The sequence below is a fragment of the Chlorocebus sabaeus genome, chromosome 19 (genome assembly GCF_047675955.1).
Source record: "Chlorocebus sabaeus isolate Y175 chromosome 19, mChlSab1.0.hap1, whole genome shotgun sequence".
Lineage (NCBI taxonomy): Eukaryota > Metazoa > Chordata > Mammalia > Primates > Cercopithecidae > Chlorocebus > Chlorocebus sabaeus.
This window is the reverse complement of record NC_132922.1, coordinates 18,876,472-18,893,950: the sequence shown is the minus strand read 5'-3', so window position 1 is coordinate 18,893,950 and position 17,479 is coordinate 18,876,472. Positions and strand designations below refer to the sequence as shown.

Below are 17,479 nucleotides of genomic sequence, written 5' to 3'. Positions count from 1 at the left end.
ACACGGTGAAACCCCATCTCTACTAAAAATACAAAAAAATTAGCCGGGCGTGGTGGCGGGCGCCTGTAGTCCCAGCTTCTAGGGAGGCTGAGGCAGGAGAATGGCGTGAACCCAGGAGGCGGCAGAGCTTGCAGAGAGCGGAGATCGCGCCACTGCACTCCAGCCTGGGTGACAGAGTGAGACTCTGTCTCAAAAAAAAAAACACACACACAAAAAAATTAGCTGGGTGTGGTGGTGCATGCCTGCAGTCCTAGCTACCCGGGAGGCTGAGGCAGGAGAATTGCTTGAACCCGGGAGGCAGAGATTGCAGTGAGGCAAGATTGTGCCACGGCACTCCAGTCTGGGCAACAGAGCTAGACTCTATCTCTCAGGGAAAAAAAGAAAAAAAAAAAGACTAAAAAATACATTTAACAGATGAAGCATAACAGTTTAAATAATTTTCTCTGAAAAAATTAGCTGGGCGTGGTGGTGTGCGCCTTGTAGCCCCAGCTACTTGGGAGGCTGAGGCAGGAGGATCACTTGAACCTGGGAGGCAGAGGTTGCAGTGAGCCAAGAGAGCACTATTGCACTCCAGCCTGGGTGACTGGGTGAGACTCTATCTTAAAACAAAACAAAAGAAAAGCAAGCAAACAAAAAAACAGGAAAGGAAATCGGACCAGCCTTACAGGGGTATCTTGAGGGAAAAAAAAATGCCCAGTTCTGCAAAGCACCTTGCTTGGTGCTAGCAACGTGGTAGATGGTTCCTTAGAGTGCATGAGGATGGGGTCACCAAGGATAAGGCAGTGTGTGAAGAGGGCTCGGGACAAAGCCCTGAGGAACCCTAGTATTTCCGGGTAGACTAGAAGACAAGCCCACATAGCAAATAGAAGAGTAATGGCTGGAGCAGCAGAAGGGAAGCTGGGAGAGCCGGTCAAGGAAGGGTGAGCAGTCATGCCCAGTCCAGCCAAGAGGGCTGGGGAGGTGGGCACTATGAAGCGTCCTTGGCTTTGACAACAAGGAGGGCTCTGGTGGCCACACTGGAGGAGTGGGGACAGGGCCAGAGCACACTGAGCTGATGGGTGGGTAGGAAGTGAGGAAGAGGAGATGGGGAAGTTTGGTGAGAAGAAAAGCTTCATGGGAGAACCAGAGTGTCATTTACACATGTCAGAAATCAATTATTTAGAATGTTCCAGCTCTACCTAATTTTCACTGTTTTGAAATCAACCTTAGTCCAACCTGATCAGAAAAGCTGGAAGGGCTCTAAGCCCTCTAAGAGCTAGAAGGAACTGAGAAGGTGCCCCCATCCAGGCCTGGCCCTCCTCCCACCTCTCACTGGGACCCCATCCTTCTGGGGGGTGGAGTGGATGATTCATTACTATCTAGAATGCTCTTTAAATATATTCACTAGGGGAAAGATCAGACTGGTTTGTTAACCTTGATTCCAACAGCAAAGGTGACTCTTCAAAGCATGGTGAAGCCTGGGGTGGGGGCCTCCTCCCAGGCCCACATTCAAATCCTGTTTCATGGGCCCCCAAAAGTGTGATCGTTTTAACATCACAGCAGGAAGAGGAAGGCCTGGGAGGTAAGAGACCTGGTATGGAGGCCCCAGCTCTGGTCACTCGCTGTGCAAACTAGGGCCAGCCCCTCCTTTCCCTCAGACCTCAGTTTCCGCTTATTCAGGACAAGGGGTTAGATAGGGGTGATTCTAAGGGTCCTGCCAGCTCTGACATTCCAGCATGTGGATATCTATTCTTTAGTCCTTGAAACAGTTAAGTCTAATTCTCCAGATGGAAAACAAGTCCAGAAAAGGCCTAGTCTCCAGTTCCCTCCCTTCTCCTTTCAAACACATCTTACTCTCTAGAGCAAGATTCCAGGCCTGAAATATGGCTTCTCAATTACCTAAGGATGAAGCCTCAAATCTTCCACCTGGCATTTAAAACACTCTGTAATCTTGTTTTACCCAACCTCACTTCCCATTGTTAGGCCTCTCTTCTCACCATCTCCCAGGTCACTGCCAAGCCTTTGCCCATGCTGTACCCCAGGCCTTAATCTCTTTCCCGACTCTACTCCAAGATCCAGCTTATGCCTGCGGGCTGAGATGCTCAGTAAATTCTCAGCGAGCCCAAGGCCCCTTCTCCTACACTGCCTTTGGCATGTTGGAAGTCAGTTGGGGCCCTGTTTTAAGCATTATATTCCTAGCTTGTAGGGCAGCCCAGCCCAGGGCCTGGCACAAGGAACCCTCAGTATCCAATGCCAGCCAGGATTGGGAGGGGCTCAGTGACCAGCCAGTTAGGCCACCCCAGCTCTTTGCCACAAGAGGAAGTCCAGCCTGGGTTTGGACTCAGATCCTGGCCCCACCACTTAACAGGCTGTGTAAACTTGAGCAAGTCACTAACCTTGCTTTCCCTCAGGTTCCACATTTTAAATATGGGGAGACCAGCTGTGTCCACGTGGGCTGGGTAGTGAGGATTAAAGAGGAGAATGCTCCTACGGGACTAGCCCTGGGCTGGCTCCTAATGTGTCCTGAATATTACTTGTCTCGGCCTGGTCATCCAGTCCCCTCCTCTGGTGGAAGGCACAAGCCTGCCCAAGGCTATGTCTCAGGATGTGTGCGACTGCATGTGTCTGTGTGTGTGGTGGGGCCGTCCCCGAGGGTCGGACTCGATTCTGCCCGGACCAGTGCAGACCCAAGCACAGGGTGTGGCCTAGCAGAACCCACGGACCGGCAGGGCTCGGGGCGGGCGGGACGGCTGGGGCGGGGCGGGGCTGGGCTGACCCGCCCCTTGGGGCACGCGGCCTCCCGGCTTCTCCGCGGGTAGGTTTGCTTGCTTTTGGGGCCCTTCTCAAGCCAGATCGCTAACGTGGTTGAAGTGGTGCGTTTCAGGGTGGCGCTATGACAATGCACTGCCCGTGCAGCCGCCATCACCGCGCCCCCTCCTCTGGCTCCCCAGTCTCCTGCCTGGCTTTCCCTTCTCCACCTCCATCTCTGCGGCGGTAAAATGCAGCACTCGCAGAGCGCCTGCGCGGCTTTCAAGCTGGGCGGCGGCGGCGGTGGCTATTTATAGTAGGTGACGTCACCTTGAAATAGACCGTTAGGGCCGGCCCGCCCTTCCCCCCTCCCACTCCCGCCGCTCCCCGCCGCCCGGCCTGGCCACTCTTACTGCGCAGGCGTGGTCTCGTCCTCCCATCCCCCAGCGCGACCGCCTCTCCTCCCTCGGCGGTGTCCGCGGCGCGAGCCACAGCGCGCGGGGCGAGCCAGCGAGAGGGCGCGAGCGGCGGCGCTGCCTGCAGCCTGCAGCCTCCGGGTCGGCCGGCGAGCCAGTGCGCGTGCGCGGCGGCGGCCTCCGCAGCGAACGGGGAGCGGACTGACCGGCGGGCGGGCAAGCTAGCCTGCGGTGTGAGGCGCGAAGCGAGGCCAAGCCGCGAGCGACATGGGGGACCGGGAGCAGCTGCTGCAGCGGGCGCGGCTGGCCGAGCAGGCGGAGCGCTACGACGACATGGCCTCCGCCATGAAGGCGGTGAGCGCGCCGGGAGCCCGGGCGGCTGGCCGGGGAGGCCTGGCGTTAGGGAGGGACGGGGATGGCCGCGGGCGGCGTTCCCCTCCGGCCATGGGCGACCCCACGACCCGGCTGGGCGTGGCCGCCCGCCCTTAGCCCGCGCTTCCCGCTCCCGCTGGGCGCCCCGCCACTTCCTGAGGCTGGGCCCGGGGTGGGGGATCCGGGAGGGTGCAGCTCGGGGTCGCGGAGGCAGCCCCCTTGGGGGCGGGCGGGCCGGGGTCGCCACATCTTAGTTCGGATCCCGGGCGGGGGCAAAGGGTGCCTTAGGGGACGTGAAGGAGCCGCATTCCTCCTCCTAGAGCGTGTCACCGGACCCGGGGGCTCCCCCTCTCGTCTTCCTCCGTTCCCCAACTTGGAATAAAGAATCACCTAGTGAGTGGCGCCCTGTCTCAGCTGGTTTTCTCTGCTACGACCTGAAGTCTGTAATTCCGATCTGTTTTGCTCTGCTTGTTCGAATTGTTCTGGTTTCATCTTCCCACTCCTGGGGGTCTGGCTTTGTGTGCGAAGACCCCTTTCCTGCAGTCTAGGCGTGGACGAGGGCGGGAGAGGGGGCGGAGGGTGTGGGGCCCATCACAGCCCCAGGTTTGCTGCTGCGCTGTCTGCCTGGAGATTAAAATGAAACGTGACTTCTAGGTGAGACGAATCTGTGTGCCTTTGCATTCCTGAGACCCTCATAAATCGATTCTGCAGCTTCTTCTCCGGTGGAGGAGTCGTGCCCAGCCACACCCTAGCAAAATACCGTGGGTCACACACCACCTGCATTTCTGAGTTCCGGTTATCATCTCACTCTCTCTTCACGTTATTTTACGTTTTCTCTAAATGAGTATTTCCTCTCACTGTGTCAAGGTCACACAGTGATAGAACTACAACTGCGGCCACCATCCTGCTATGTTCAGTGTACAACCTCCTGAGACCTGGGAGGAGCCCCTTGAACCCCGCCTTAGACCTATAGATGCAGAAATTCGGGGGTGAGACTCACATCTGCATTGTAACCAGCTCTCACAGGCGATTTTTAGCTGGCTTAAGTCTGAGAATTACTGCCCATGACTATAGTGAATGTATCCTTTGCTGGCCTTTTGGAGAGAGTTCCGAAAAAACTGCAAATACAAAGGCTTCCTAAAATCTTAAGTCATTTGGAAAGCTCATTTGAAGGCTTTTGACGTTAATGTCAGTCGAAATATGTAGTTGGGGCTAGTATTTAGGATTGTTCAGGTAAGAAAGGTACTTGAAGAGTTGCCTTTCCTGTGGTGTCCTTGTTACACACAACTGGGTGTGTTTGGAGACCAGCAACACTGTTGCCCGTATGTTGATTTGTTGGTGATCTTGACTTCAGCACTATTAGCATGCTGTTTTGGTGAGGCAGGAGGTTTTCTTCCAAACCGGGGGACCGTCTAGGTCTGGAGGCTGAACTTCATGTAATTCAGGGGGTCCTTTAAAAGAAAATCTAAAATGTAATTTTTGCATATTGTACAAAAATGGGACTGACTGAATGCATTTCCTTGGAAGGGATCCTGAACCTTAATTTTCTTTGGGATAAAGCTGCCTCTGTCCACAGCAGGTCACACTTAAAACTCTCCTCCCCAGTTACTGAGTGGTGCTGGGATTATGCAGGCTGAGGCCTCGCCACACATTTTCATGAAGTGGTTGCTCACCCTCTAAGTGAGACGTAAAGACTGCAGTGTTAGGAGCCCTTTGGGAAATAAATGTGGTGAAAAGAAAGGGACAAGGTTTAAAGGAAGGGGAATGGAGGTGAAGGAAAAGTGGCTAGAAGGTGCGTTCTGGAACAATCAGAAACCTGAGGCAACTTGAAATGGGGGAAAAAGGCAAGAATGGAGAGATGTTACCAGAACAAAATCTAGTTTGAGTAGAGAAAAAGACTGGCTTTCTAGTAGGCTTGTAAAATGCTTTCCTGCAGCTAGCTACTAGTGTCCACAGATCTTCTCTGGAGGGTTAAGGTAGCCTTTTGTAAACCAAAGGAATCTATAATATCTATATTTGAAATAATGAGTTGGAAAAGCCAGCCAGCATTGAAGAGTCAATCCAAGCTTTATTTCTGCCATCTCAGAATTGTGATAAACCATTTCTCCTCCATCATCTAAATGTAATATATTGTGCTTATAGATATTTTCTTTAAAAGAAAAATAATATGTTGGAAAGGACTGGCAGGAGTCACTTTCCCTGCTAAATTGGTGTTTGTAGATTAAATTCTTAATGTTACTGGGATGACTCAGTCTCTATTTTATTAATCTCTTTTGGAAAAGGTGTAAATTTCAGTAACCCTCTGGGTTTACCTGGGCTTTGTTCAGAGCTGTGGAGGTAAGTAGCCTGTTGTAGGGAGGATGGAGCAGGACACCTGTGTTGAGGATATATTCTGATGCCACCACTCTGTAACCTTGAAACTTAATCTTGGCTTTAGGTCCTCTGAAGTATAAAACTAGTGATGTTATTAACAAGTCAGTTTTGCCTTCGGTCTTCTAACTTGCTTTCTGTTTCCTTCACAATTAAAATGCTCACCTGATAATATTGCCTTCCTGTAATGATTGATGTTCCTTATTCTACCAGCGTCACCTGGAGGACAGTGTTGGTAAGCTTGAAGAAAAATCGTGCATATTGGAAACAATGGTCTTGCCTCAAACCTGTTGAGAACTTCTCTTCCCTGCTTCTCTCCATAATTTGAAGAAGCAAGAAATGTTTCTGAAGTGAAGCATAAAGGAGTATCTTCAAGCTCTCTTTATCTTATACCTACCAGCTTGCATAGAGTATAATAGTGGGAAGAAACATTGTGAAAGATTGTAGAACCTAAGTCCTTTCTAGGCTAGGCTTTGAATGACCTTACCCAATTTGTAGTCTCTGTAAGTACCGTTTGATAACTGAAATAAACATATAAAGTGGGATTAAATGTTAGTCCGAAAAACTAAGTGATTTAAGGAAAGAGGGAAAATAACCAGATAGATTTCTGGTGGATATTTCATAGACATAATTTCATCATGTCTTATGGCCCTAAGTAATCTATTTTTTTTTTTTTTTGAGGCGGAGTCTTCACTCTGTCGCCCAGGCTGGAGTGCAGTGGCACCATCTCGGCTCACTGCAAGCTCCGCCTCCCGGGTTCGCGCCATTCTCCTGCCTCAGCCTCCGGAGTAGCTGGGACTACAGGCGCCCGCCACCGCGCCCGGCTAACTTTTTGTATTTTAGTAGAGACGGTGTTTCACCATGTTAGCCAGGATGGTCTCGATCTCCTGACCTTGTGATCCGCCCGCCTCGGCCTCCCAAAGTGCAGGGATTACAGGCGTGAGCCACCGCGCCCGGCCAAGTAATCTATTTTATATTAAAACATAGGTGGTAATTGTGAAGTTATCAAATGTAAAAATTACTGGAATAGCATGGTGTTTTAACACTGATAAATCAGTTGATTACAGTGTTGACAGAAAACGGGGAGAAACACATTTGAAGTACTTGCAGAATATATATATAGAAATCTTAAGTGCAGGAAACAAAACTACTTAGTTTAAGGAAACAGGAGTGGGAGAGGAAGGGCACTTGCCCCAACCACTGGCAAAAGGCTGTTGTTGCAACAGCTGTGAGATTCTGGGAAGTGGGGAAATGAGCAGGTGCTGTGTACAAGTGCACAGCTGACTGCCCCAGGTGAGACAGATCAGTGTCACAGTAGGAGGATTTTGAGGTGTACCAAAATTGTGATTAGTATGGTTTTTTGTTTTTTTTTTAAAGAGATGGTCTCATTCTGTCGCCCAGGTTGGAGTGCAGTCGTGGGACTATCATAACTTGCTGTAGCCTTGAGCTCCTGGGCTCAAGTGATCCTCCTGAGCAGCTATGACTACAGATGCATGCCACCATGCCCAGCTAATTTTTAAGTTGTATAGACAGGTCTCTATATGGTGTCCAGGTTGGTTTCAAACTCCTGGTCTCAAGCAATCCTCCTGCCTCAGCCTATCAAAGTGCTAGGATTACAGGAGTGAGCTACCACACCCAATGAGTATGAAATCTTAGAGCCACATTGATACTATAGTTTGAAATATGTAAAAACTAGGGAGCTATGTTTCCCACTAACTAGGCATTTAAAATGTAATTGTCTTGGAGGAGGGAAGAAGGCCCTGGAATTGTAATAGTTTGAATTTAAAGGGTCTTTCAGGTGGGCCACCAGCTTACATGGCTTTCTTGCTCTGAAGTAGGAACTGTGGTCCCCATGTGGGTTTGGGTCCCTGAATTATCCCCAGAAGAACTTCCACAAGCCAGAACTGACTCCCTTAAACCGAAAACGTATTTTCTTTGATGGGGATTTTTTTTGTGTGTTTTTTTTTTGAGACGGAGTCTTGCTCTGTCGCCCAGGCTGGAGTGCGGTGGTGGGATCTCAGCTCACTGCAACCTCCGCTTCCCGGGTTCACACCACTGTCCTGCCTCAGCCTCCCGAGTAGCTGGGACTACAGGTGCCCGCCACCATGCCTGGCTAAGTTTTTGTAGTTTTAGTGGAGACGGGGTTTCACCGTGTTAGTCAGGATGGTCTCGATCTCCTGACCTCATGATCCACCTGCCTCGGCCTCCCAAAGTGCTGGGATTACAGGCGTGAGCTGGGGATTTTCTTTAGTTGGTCTTTGTCTGGGATTTTATATTAGTGACAGACTACAGTGTCCCACTTTTCCAGAAATATGGTTTTGGAGAGGGTACCCCAAATTTTTTTTTTCTTTTTTTTGAGACGGAGTCTTGCTCTGTGGCCCAGGCTGGAGTGCAGTGGCGCGATCTCCACTCATTGCAAGCTCCGCCTCCCAGGTTCACGCCATTGTCCTGCCTCAGCCTCCCGTGTAGCTGGGACTACAGGCGCCCGCCACTGCGCCCAGCTAATTTTTGTATTTTTTTAGTAGAGACAAGGTTTCCACCGTGTTAGCCAGGATGGTCTTGATCTCCTGACCTTGTGATCCACCCCTCTCGGCCTCCCAAAGTGCTGGGATTACAGGCGTGAGCCACTGCGCCCGGCCTTGTTTTTTTTTTTTTTTTTTTTTTTTTTTTAAATGTGTGTTACATTTAGCAAGTTTATAGAACTTATTTTACTTTTTTTTTTTTTGGAGACAGAGTTTTGCTCTTGTTGACCAGGCTGGAGTGCAGTGGCGAGATCTTGGCTCACTGCAAGCTCCGCCTCCTGGGTTCATGCCATTCTGCCTCAGCCTCCCGAGTTGCTGGGACTACAGGAGCCCACCACAATGCCCAGCTAATTTTTTGTATTTTTAGTAGAGATGGGGTTTCACCATGTTAGCCAGAATGGTCTCGATCTCCTGACTTAGTGATCCGCCCGCCTCGGCCTCCCAAAGTGCTGAGATTACGGGCCTGAGCCACCTCGCCCGGCCTTCTGTATTTTTTAGTAGAGACGGGATTTCACCATGTTAGCCAGGATGGTCTCGATCTCCTGACCTTGTGATCCGCCTGCCTCGGCCTCCCAAAGTGCTGGGATTACAGGCGTGAGCCTTTGCGCCCGGCCTTTTTTTTTTTTTTTTTTTTTTTTTCCTTAACAAAGTATTGAATTTGAGTTTCTCCTGAGTTAAGATGTGCAGGACTATGTTATATTTTATTCGGGGTATTTTAAGAAATTATTCCATATTTTTTTTGTTTTTTTTTTTGAGACGGAGTCTGGCTCTGTCGTCCAGGCTGGAGTGCAGTGGCCGGATCTCAGCTCACTGCAAGCTCCGCCTCCCTGGTTTACGCCATTCTCCTGCCTCAGCCTCCCGAGTAGCTGGGACTACAGGCGCCTGCCACCTCGCCCGGCTAGTTTTTTGTATTTTTTAGGAGAGACGGGGTTTCACTGTGTTAGCCAGGATGGTCTCGATCTCCTGACCTTGTGATCCTCCCGTCTCGGCCTCCCAAAGTGCTGGGATTACAGGCTTGAGCCACCGCGCCCGGCCTATTTCATATTCTTGACACCAGTTGTTTCTCCATATTGCCTTTAATGTATTTTTCTCCCTGCACCCTTTAGTATATTTTTATGCAGGCCCCAAAATTTCTGTCTCTAGGTTGCTGGTAAAATTCCTCCTAGTGTCCCAAGTGGAGGCAGCTTGTCTTCTGCCCCAGCATTTTGGTGCTCCTCCCACCCTACTCCTGGCTGCAGTGGTATTCCTTTCTGCGGTGGTGAGTGTTGGCACTTCCAATGATCCGAACCTGGCACAGCTTCTGAAGCTTTCAATTCTGATGCCTCTAGGGACAGTAGCGTGCAGTAATGCCATTCAGATGCTGTTGTATTTAATCCTTGCCAATCCCCATGAAAATGTTCAATTATGTCAAAAGCAAGGCAAAGGCAGTCTCTTGACTATACTAGGGCAGCTGTTTTATTTGACTAAAATTTAGCTTAGAGTGGATGTAACTTACCTGAACTTGCCTGCTCTGAGCTTGAAGTTTAGCCTATAGTAGCGTTACAGAATTGCAGCCTCATCCTGATGAGGATAAGGGGCTCAGCCTGACCCTGGCTGGCGATGTTCTTGCACAGTGGCCCATAGACTTGGTCTGTTGGTGGATATCTTGCCAGTTTGGGGCCAGACCAGGCAAGATCCTCACTTCCTAAGCATAAACTTGGGAAAGAGCTCAGCAAGTTTTCATCCCTCTAACTCACTTTTTTTTTTTTTTTTTTTTTTTTGAGACAGTGTCTTGCTCTGTCCTCCAAGCTGGAGTGCAGTGGCACAATCTTGGCTCACTGCAACCTCCACCTCCCAGGTTCAAGCGATTGTCATGTCCCACCCAAGTAGCTGGGATTACAGGCGCACGCCACCTTGCCTGGCTAATTTTTGTATTTTTAGTAGAGACGGGGTTTCTCTATGCTGACTGGGTTGGTGTCGCGCTCCCTGGCCTCAAGTGATCCACCTGCCTTGGCCTCCCAAAGTGCTGGGATTACAGGTGTGAGCCACCATGCCCGGCTCCTCAAGCTCACTTTTAACACACACACATACACACATACTTCTTCCAAAGAAGCTTAAAGATTTTATGATGTGGTTATGTTTACTTAATCATGAGAATCATTTACTTATTCATATCAAAAGCAAGCCGGTTGATGTAGATGTGGGTAACTATAAAGGATGAGCCCATAGCATATGTGGAGCTGTGAAGGATGGCAGCATGTTTGAGTGAGGTGACATTACCCCTAACTTAGGCAGCTATGGCCTGGCAGCTTGGGGGTGGCATTTTGTTTGCTCAGTGTTACTTTTGATGTTGGGTGTTTCCAAGATTAAGAACTTTAAATTTTCCTCAATAGTCCCCGTACTATTTTTGGCGGTGGATCTGTTTTTACTCACACACACATAGTTCTTTGCCTTGTGAGTAGTGGGAGGAGGCCCGTAGGGGTTTTTGGGTAAACGAATAGTGTCATAGGAAGATAAGCGAATGATCAGCAGGCCAGGTCATTTTTGACATTTAGCAATGTTGGGTAGTCCTGGAGCAGAGAATATGTGAAATGAGTGCCCTGGGGTGGGGACTAGGTGTAGCCACAGGCTGTTTGGTCAGGACTTTAGTAAAACTAGCTGGCAGGGAGTCCAGTCCTTAAAATAAATGGAGAGGAGGGCCTTTGTGCATGGGAAGAGCCCATCAGTTTAAGTTTGTCATTCAGGAAGGGTGTAAGTAGGATTACAGAGGGTGGGAAGGCAGTCAGGACACCTAGAAAGCAGAGAGGCTGTGAGCAGAGGTGGCAAACCCCCTGGTTTGTGGCCAGTTGAAGACTCAGTGCCCAGTGTGGCTACACTGAGGGAAGGTGCCATGTGGCAGAAATGACTGTCGTAATCCTGGTGTTAAAGAGTGGAAAGAAGGCTGAAAACTATTGTCTAGGCCTGTCTCTAAAATTGTATGTCTTGTTTTTGCTTCATGTTCCTGATTTGTAGAGATGCAATAGATCATTTCATTAGGTTTTGCAGCTGGTCTTAGGTGGCATGGTTGGGACCTGGAGAGCATCCATTACTCTGTGTTGCCACCCAGTGTTTGCCTCTCTTAGTACAGTTTATGACTGAACTTTTCATTAGTTCTCCTGGCGCCTGTATTTTGGTATTTGAAGTGTTGGGAACTGGTTCTAAGTATCATCTATCAAGATTGGCTATAAATCTTTTTGTTTTAATGGACCATCTGATTTTACATGGGTCTATAATTTTCCAGTCTGGGAAAAACTCAGTTTTCTTTAGTTATCTGTTCAAGTAGTAAGCCATCTTCATTTCTTGTTTCCTTTTGTCAACTGAATTATAACCCAGGAGTATTAAAAAATACTGTATTTAAATATACCCAGTTATTTCCTAGTTAGGCCCTGGCTGGGGTATGAGGAACAATACTTGCTTGCTGAGATATGTTAGTCACCCTCAGCTAATGCTGACAGTGATTCATTCAGACTGGCAGGCAACCAGATGATTGTTACATAAACACTACTACTCCCAGTAAATGATTTTTCTTGTGAAGGTGTCATAAATACTGCCCAGTAGCCTTTTTGGCAGTTCGTTCCTGAGGGAGAAAGAATATTCTTACAGATAACACCCAAACTTCACGTTAGTAGGATCAACTTCATCATGCTGTGCCACACCTTTTATTGGTGCACAGGAAAAATGAAATCATGGAATGTTGGAGCTGAAGGAGGCCTTGGAGATCATTTGGGCTAATCCTGCTTATTTTACCTTTGATGTCCAAAAAGGTTGTGATTTGTTTAAGGTCACATAGCTAGCTCAGACTAAACTCCAGATGTCTTGGGTTTAATAATTATACTGCCTTTTGTGTTATGCAAGCACTCATACATACGTGTATTTCAGATATGCACTCTCTTTAAATGACATACTTTGGGAAGTTACCTTGGTGTATCTTTGCCAGTTTCACAGAAGCAGTTTTGTTAGTCACAGGAGGAAGTATATTGTGACTCCTTATGGATATTATTTGCATTTTAATGCCAAATGGCCTTAGTTGGATTTAATTACTACAAGATCAAAGGAGCTCTCCAAATTCTGTTGTTGTCTCATGCTTTATTAAATGTTGCTCTAGAAATGCAAGTCATTCTAGAGGATTCAAGCATTCTGAAATTTATCAGAATATTTGGGATGGAATTTTGATTTAGAAGTGTTGCTCCCTTAAAAGACTAATAGTTATTCATCTTTTTGTAGTTCATAAGTGTGATGATTGGATTTTGACATGCATGTGTGAGATGTGCCACCCTCAAATCTTGTTACAACGTAGACACATGACCCTCTGATGTGGGGAGAAAAAGACTAAGTTATTAAATATTTACAAAGTCTCTTATTTTCCATAAGAAAATGTATGTAAGTGTTTAAAGGCACTTACTAGAGGAGGAAACTAGTCGGGTTATAGGTGTTCAACGTGATTTAAAGGGAACATTGATTTTAGATTCATGGTAGACTGGAGCAAATCACAGTGAGAGGTATGGAGACCACTGATGAATATGTGAGGATGAATAATGAGAACCCTGGCTTGACTGGAGTGGAGGCGGCACCCCTGGGAATGGTAAGGATAGCTGTTAGCCAAAGACCACACTGAAGAAAGAAGTGGGATTTGGTTGATGGGTAGGCAAAGGAGAGACTTAATCCTGTGTTTGTAGCAGAAGAGTAGGGGTTTTGGGGACAGGGAAATGGAGAAATTAAGAGTGAGCTGGTATTTTTATTGTGTCTGGGGCTTAGGGGTAGGGAGGACTCAGACAATTGCTTGTTTTACTTTGTAAGAACTTGGCACAAGGTTTCTGATTTTTACATGTAATAATGATTACACTTGCTACTTATATCCTTGAACCACTAATTCCCCAAATAAACCATCATTGTTCAGGATTTCTGATACTCCACTGCTCAGTCTTCTCAATTCATTTTAAGTGTGTCTATTTGAATATGCTATTGATAACTTTCCCCATTGAACTTGGCTTTTTCCCTCTATTGGAGGTTCTGTCCTTACAGATTGGTTTAAGTAATACCTTTTTTGTTTAGTGTTTTATGGTTTCCTAAATGCTTTGCTTTCCTTTTTTTTTTTCAGTGTTAAAATTAAAGACCTTTACCAGTAGGTCATACTAAGGAATCCCTCTACTTTATAGACGACACACCATCTTTTTTAAGGGCTTGTGAAATGTCCTAGGTCAATTTAGCAAGTCATTTTCTGTGCTTGGGCCCAGACCAACTCTATTAGGAACTCTGTTAGGAAACTCTGTTATAAACAGTTTCCTAGGGGTTGCTGAACCTAGTACGACAAACTGGATAGCTTAAAATAATAAATTTATTCTCTTGTAGTTCTGGACGCTAGAAGTTTGAAAGTGGGGTGTAGGCAGGCCACATTCCCTCTGAAGGCTCTAGGGAAGAATCCTTCCTAGGCACTGTCCCAGCTTCTGGTGACTTCTGGCAACCCTTGGTGTTCCTTGGCTTGTAGATGCATCACTCCAGTCTTTGCCTCCACTGTCACATGGCATTCTTCCTGTGTGTGTGTTTGTCCAAATCTCACTATCCTTATAAGGACACCTGTAATTGCACTTAGGGCACACCCTAATATCCAGTATGACTTCATCTTAACTAATTACATCTGCAAAGACCCTATTTCCAAATAAGGTCACAGTCACAGGTGCCTGGGGTCAGAACTTCAGCATATCTTTTGGCGGGGGACACAGTTCAACCCACTGCAAAGTCTAATAATGCTCTTCCTACTAACTGCATAGCTAGTTCACTTGTAGCTGGCATCAGGGAGAACGAAGGGAAGTTAAAGCTTGTGAAATTTAACTCTCCCACTTAAAGTAATTGATGCTTCCATCCTTGATGACCAGAGAGTTTCCTGTGAGGTAGGTCAGAGTACAATTTGCTGCTGAGTAGCTGTGCTTCTTTTCACCTGGAGCTGGGGGCACTTTCATGTCACTAATGAATTCTTCTTCATTTTGGTTTGGGAGAGGGCTGGGAGTATCAGTCAGGGTTCCATGTGTGGCCACACAGGGTGAAGCTCTGGCCACTGGATCTGTGTGATGTTCATCTGATCTGTGGAGCCCCACCACCTGTTAATGTGTATTTGAGGTGTAGTTGGTTCTTTCCAGAATGTAAAGCTGGAAGCAGAGTCTGGAACACTTCCAGTCTGTCGTCTTTGAACATCTGACAAAGGGACCGCATGATCTTACTGTTCTGAGTTTGTTTGTTTGTTTTTTTTTCTTTTTTGAGACAGAGGCTCACTCTGTTGCTAGGCTGGAGTGCAGTGGCGCAATCTTGGCTCGCTGCAACCTCTGGGTTCAAGCGATTCTCCTGCCTTAGCCTCCCAAGTAGCTGGGACTACAAGTGCACCCCACCACGCCTGGCTAATTTTTTTATCTTTAGTAGAGATGGGGTTTCACCATGTTGGCCAGGATGGTATCGATCTGTTGACCTCATGATCTGCCCGCCTTGGCCTCCCGAAGTGCTGAGATTACAGGCATAAGCCACCGCGCCCGGCCTGTTCAGAGTATCTTTTGCAGAGTGGCTGAAGCTTGAGGTTTTCTTCATTGTGTACTGCTGCTGTACAACCTTTTCTTTTTCTTTTTTTTTTTTTTTTTTTTTGAGACAGAGTCTTGCTGTGTCGCCCAGGCTGGAGTGCAGTGGCCGGATCTCAGCTCACTGCAAGCTCCGCCTCCCGGGTTCATGCCATTCTCCTGCCTCAGCCTCCCGAGTAGCTGGGACTACAGGCGCCCGCCACCTCGCCCGGCTAGTTTTTTTTTTTGTAGTTTTAGTAGAGACGGGGTTTCACCGTGTTAGCCAGGATGGTCTCGATCTTCTGACCTCGTGATCCGCCCGTCTCGGCCTCCCAAAGTGCTGGGATTACAGGCTTGAGCCACCGCGCCCGGCCACAACCTTTTCATAATTATCCTTAGTCCCATTCCTGTACCAACATGAAAGTAACATCTTATGAGACCTCATTTATGAATTTCTCAAGCCCCTAGGATTTTCTGTTTTGGGTGCCAAGTATTTATCTCTTCTATTAGACTACAGTCTTTTCTTCACATAGGATTCATGTCTATATTGGTTTTGTCCATGGGTGGTTTTTATTCTCCAGAGTGACTGACTTGTTTATAATCCTGTTCTTGAGAAGGATTGTTGATTATGTTGAAGGGAAGGCTTGTTGCCAAGAGTTTCAGATTTTCCTTTCAATGTTTATCTTCTTGGGGTTTTGCAGGTGACAGAGCTGAATGAACCTCTCTCCAATGAAGATCGAAATCTCCTCTCTGTGGCCTACAAGAATGTGGTTGGTGCCAGGCGATCTTCCTGGAGGGTCATTAGCAGCATTGAGCAGAAAACCATGGCTGATGGAAACGAAAAGAAATTGGAGAAAGTGAAAGCTTACCGGGAGAAGATTGAGAAGGAGCTGGAGACAGTTTGCAATGATGTTCTGTCTCTGCTTGACAAGTTCCTGATCAAGAACTGCAATGATTTCCAGTATGAGAGCAAGGTGTTTTACCTGAAAATGAAAGGTGATTACTACCGCTACTTAGCAGAGGTCGCTTCTGGGGAGAAGAAAAACAGTGTGGTCGAAGCTTCTGAAGCTGCCTACAAGGAAGCCTTTGAAATCAGCAAAGAGCAGATGCAGCCCACACACCCCATCCGGCTGGGCCTGGCCCTCAACTTCTCCGTGTTCTACTATGAGATCCAGAATGCACCCGAGCAAGCCTGCCTCTTAGCCAAACAAGCCTTCGATGATGCCATAGCTGAGCTGGACACACTAAACGAGGATTCCTATAAGGACTCCACGCTCATCATGCAGTTGCTGCGAGACAACCTCACCCTCTGGACGAGCGACCAGCAGGATGAAGAAGCAGGAGAAGGCAACTGAAGATCCTTCAGGTCCCCTGGCCCTTCCTTCACCCACCACCCCCATCATCACCGATTCTTCCTTGCCACAATCACTAAATATCTAGTGCTAAACCTATCTGTATTGGCAGCACAGCTACTCAGATCTGCACTCCTGTCTCTTGGGAAGCAGTTTCAGATAAATCATGGGCATTGCTGGACTGATGGTTGCTTTGAGCCCACAGGAGCTCCCTTTTTGAATTGTGTGGAGAAGTGTGTTCTGATGAGGCATTTTACTATGCCTGTTGATGTATGGGAAATCTAGGCGAAAGTAATGGGGGAGATTAGAAAGAATTAGCCAACACAGGCTACAGTTGATGTTTAAAAGATCCATTTAAAACAAGCTGATAGTGTTTCGTTAAGCAGTACATCTTGTGCATGCAAAAATGAATTCACCCCTCCCACCTCTTTCTTCACCTAATGGAAAACTGTTAAGGGAAGCTGATACAGAGAGACAACTTGCTCCTTTCCATCAGCTTTATAATAAACTGTTTAACGTGAGGTTTCAGTAGCGCCTTGTTTTTGCCTCTTTAAATTATGACGTGCACAAACCTTCTTTTCAATGCAATGCATCTAAAAGTTTTGATACTTGTAACTTTTTTTTTTTTTTTGGTTGCGATTGTTTAAGAATCATGGATTTATTTTTTGTAACTCTTGGCTATTGTCCTTGTGTATCCTGACAGCGCCATGTGTGTCAGCCCATGTCAATCAAGATGGGTGATTATGAAATGCCAGACTTCTAAAATAAATGTTTTGGAATTCAATGGGTAAATAAATGCTGCTTTGGGGATATTATCTCTGTGTATGGTCTTGATTTTTCCCCTCTCAAGGTACTGTTTAACCAGTCACAAATTGTGGTTTGAATCTCTCAAACATGGAAGCATTTGTAGTACTTTATCCAAGTTTTCCTGCCCTCTGATTTCATTACATATTTTGCAACGTATACATAGGATTCATAGATTTTAAGTAGTTTTCTGTGAACCCAGCTCTGATCAATTGTCCTGATAACTGGTACTTTTTAATGAGCCTCACAGAACAAAATGCAGTCTTCCACAGTATAGCACCTCTGAAAGGTTGTGGTCTCTGTTTAACTTGACAGTATATTTACCGCTGAAGGTAAATACTGAGCTTATACATGTCCTC

At 47.3% G+C, this 17,479-nt stretch overlaps 2 protein-coding genes and 1 non-coding gene across 7 annotated transcripts in view; all 3 read left to right on the top strand.

Moving 5' to 3' along the window:
• Positions 1-15,769, top strand: part of DEPDC5 (DEP domain containing 5, GATOR1 subcomplex subunit) — a 205,490-nt gene extending 189,721 nt beyond the window's left edge. For all 5 annotated transcript variants that reach the window (XR_012089476.1, XR_012089475.1, XR_012089474.1 and 2 more), the window contains one exon: positions 15,666-15,769. The gene's annotated coding sequence lies outside the window, so the exon portion shown is untranslated. The remainder of the gene's footprint in view (positions 1-15,665) is intronic.
• On the top strand, positions 3,193-17,131 carry YWHAH (tyrosine 3-monooxygenase/tryptophan 5-monooxygenase activation protein eta). Its single transcript, XM_007975548.3, has 2 exons — positions 3,193-3,497; positions 15,666-17,131. The coding sequence occupies exons 1-2, from the start codon at positions 3,411-3,413 to the stop codon at positions 16,317-16,319; spliced, it is 741 nt and encodes a 246-aa protein (XP_007973739.1). The 5' UTR covers positions 3,193-3,410; the 3' UTR covers positions 16,320-17,131.
• LOC119627457 (small nucleolar RNA U13) lies at positions 12,638-12,740 on the top strand. The gene has a single exon (XR_005243649.1). It is a non-coding gene; the product is annotated as a small nucleolar RNA U13 (small nucleolar RNA).
• Positions 17,132-17,479: the final 348 nt, after the last annotated feature.

Excerpts from the sequence above, each read along its gene's own strand:
- YWHAH (XM_007975548.3), top strand. The coding sequence starts at position 3,411 with ATGGGGGACCGGGAGCAGCTGCTGCAGCGGGCGCGGCTGGCCGAGCAG. Across the intron at positions 3,498-15,665 it reads TGGCCTCCGCCATGAAGGCG|GTGACAGAGCTGAATGAACC; the intron begins GTGAGCGCGCCG and ends GGGGTTTTGCAG.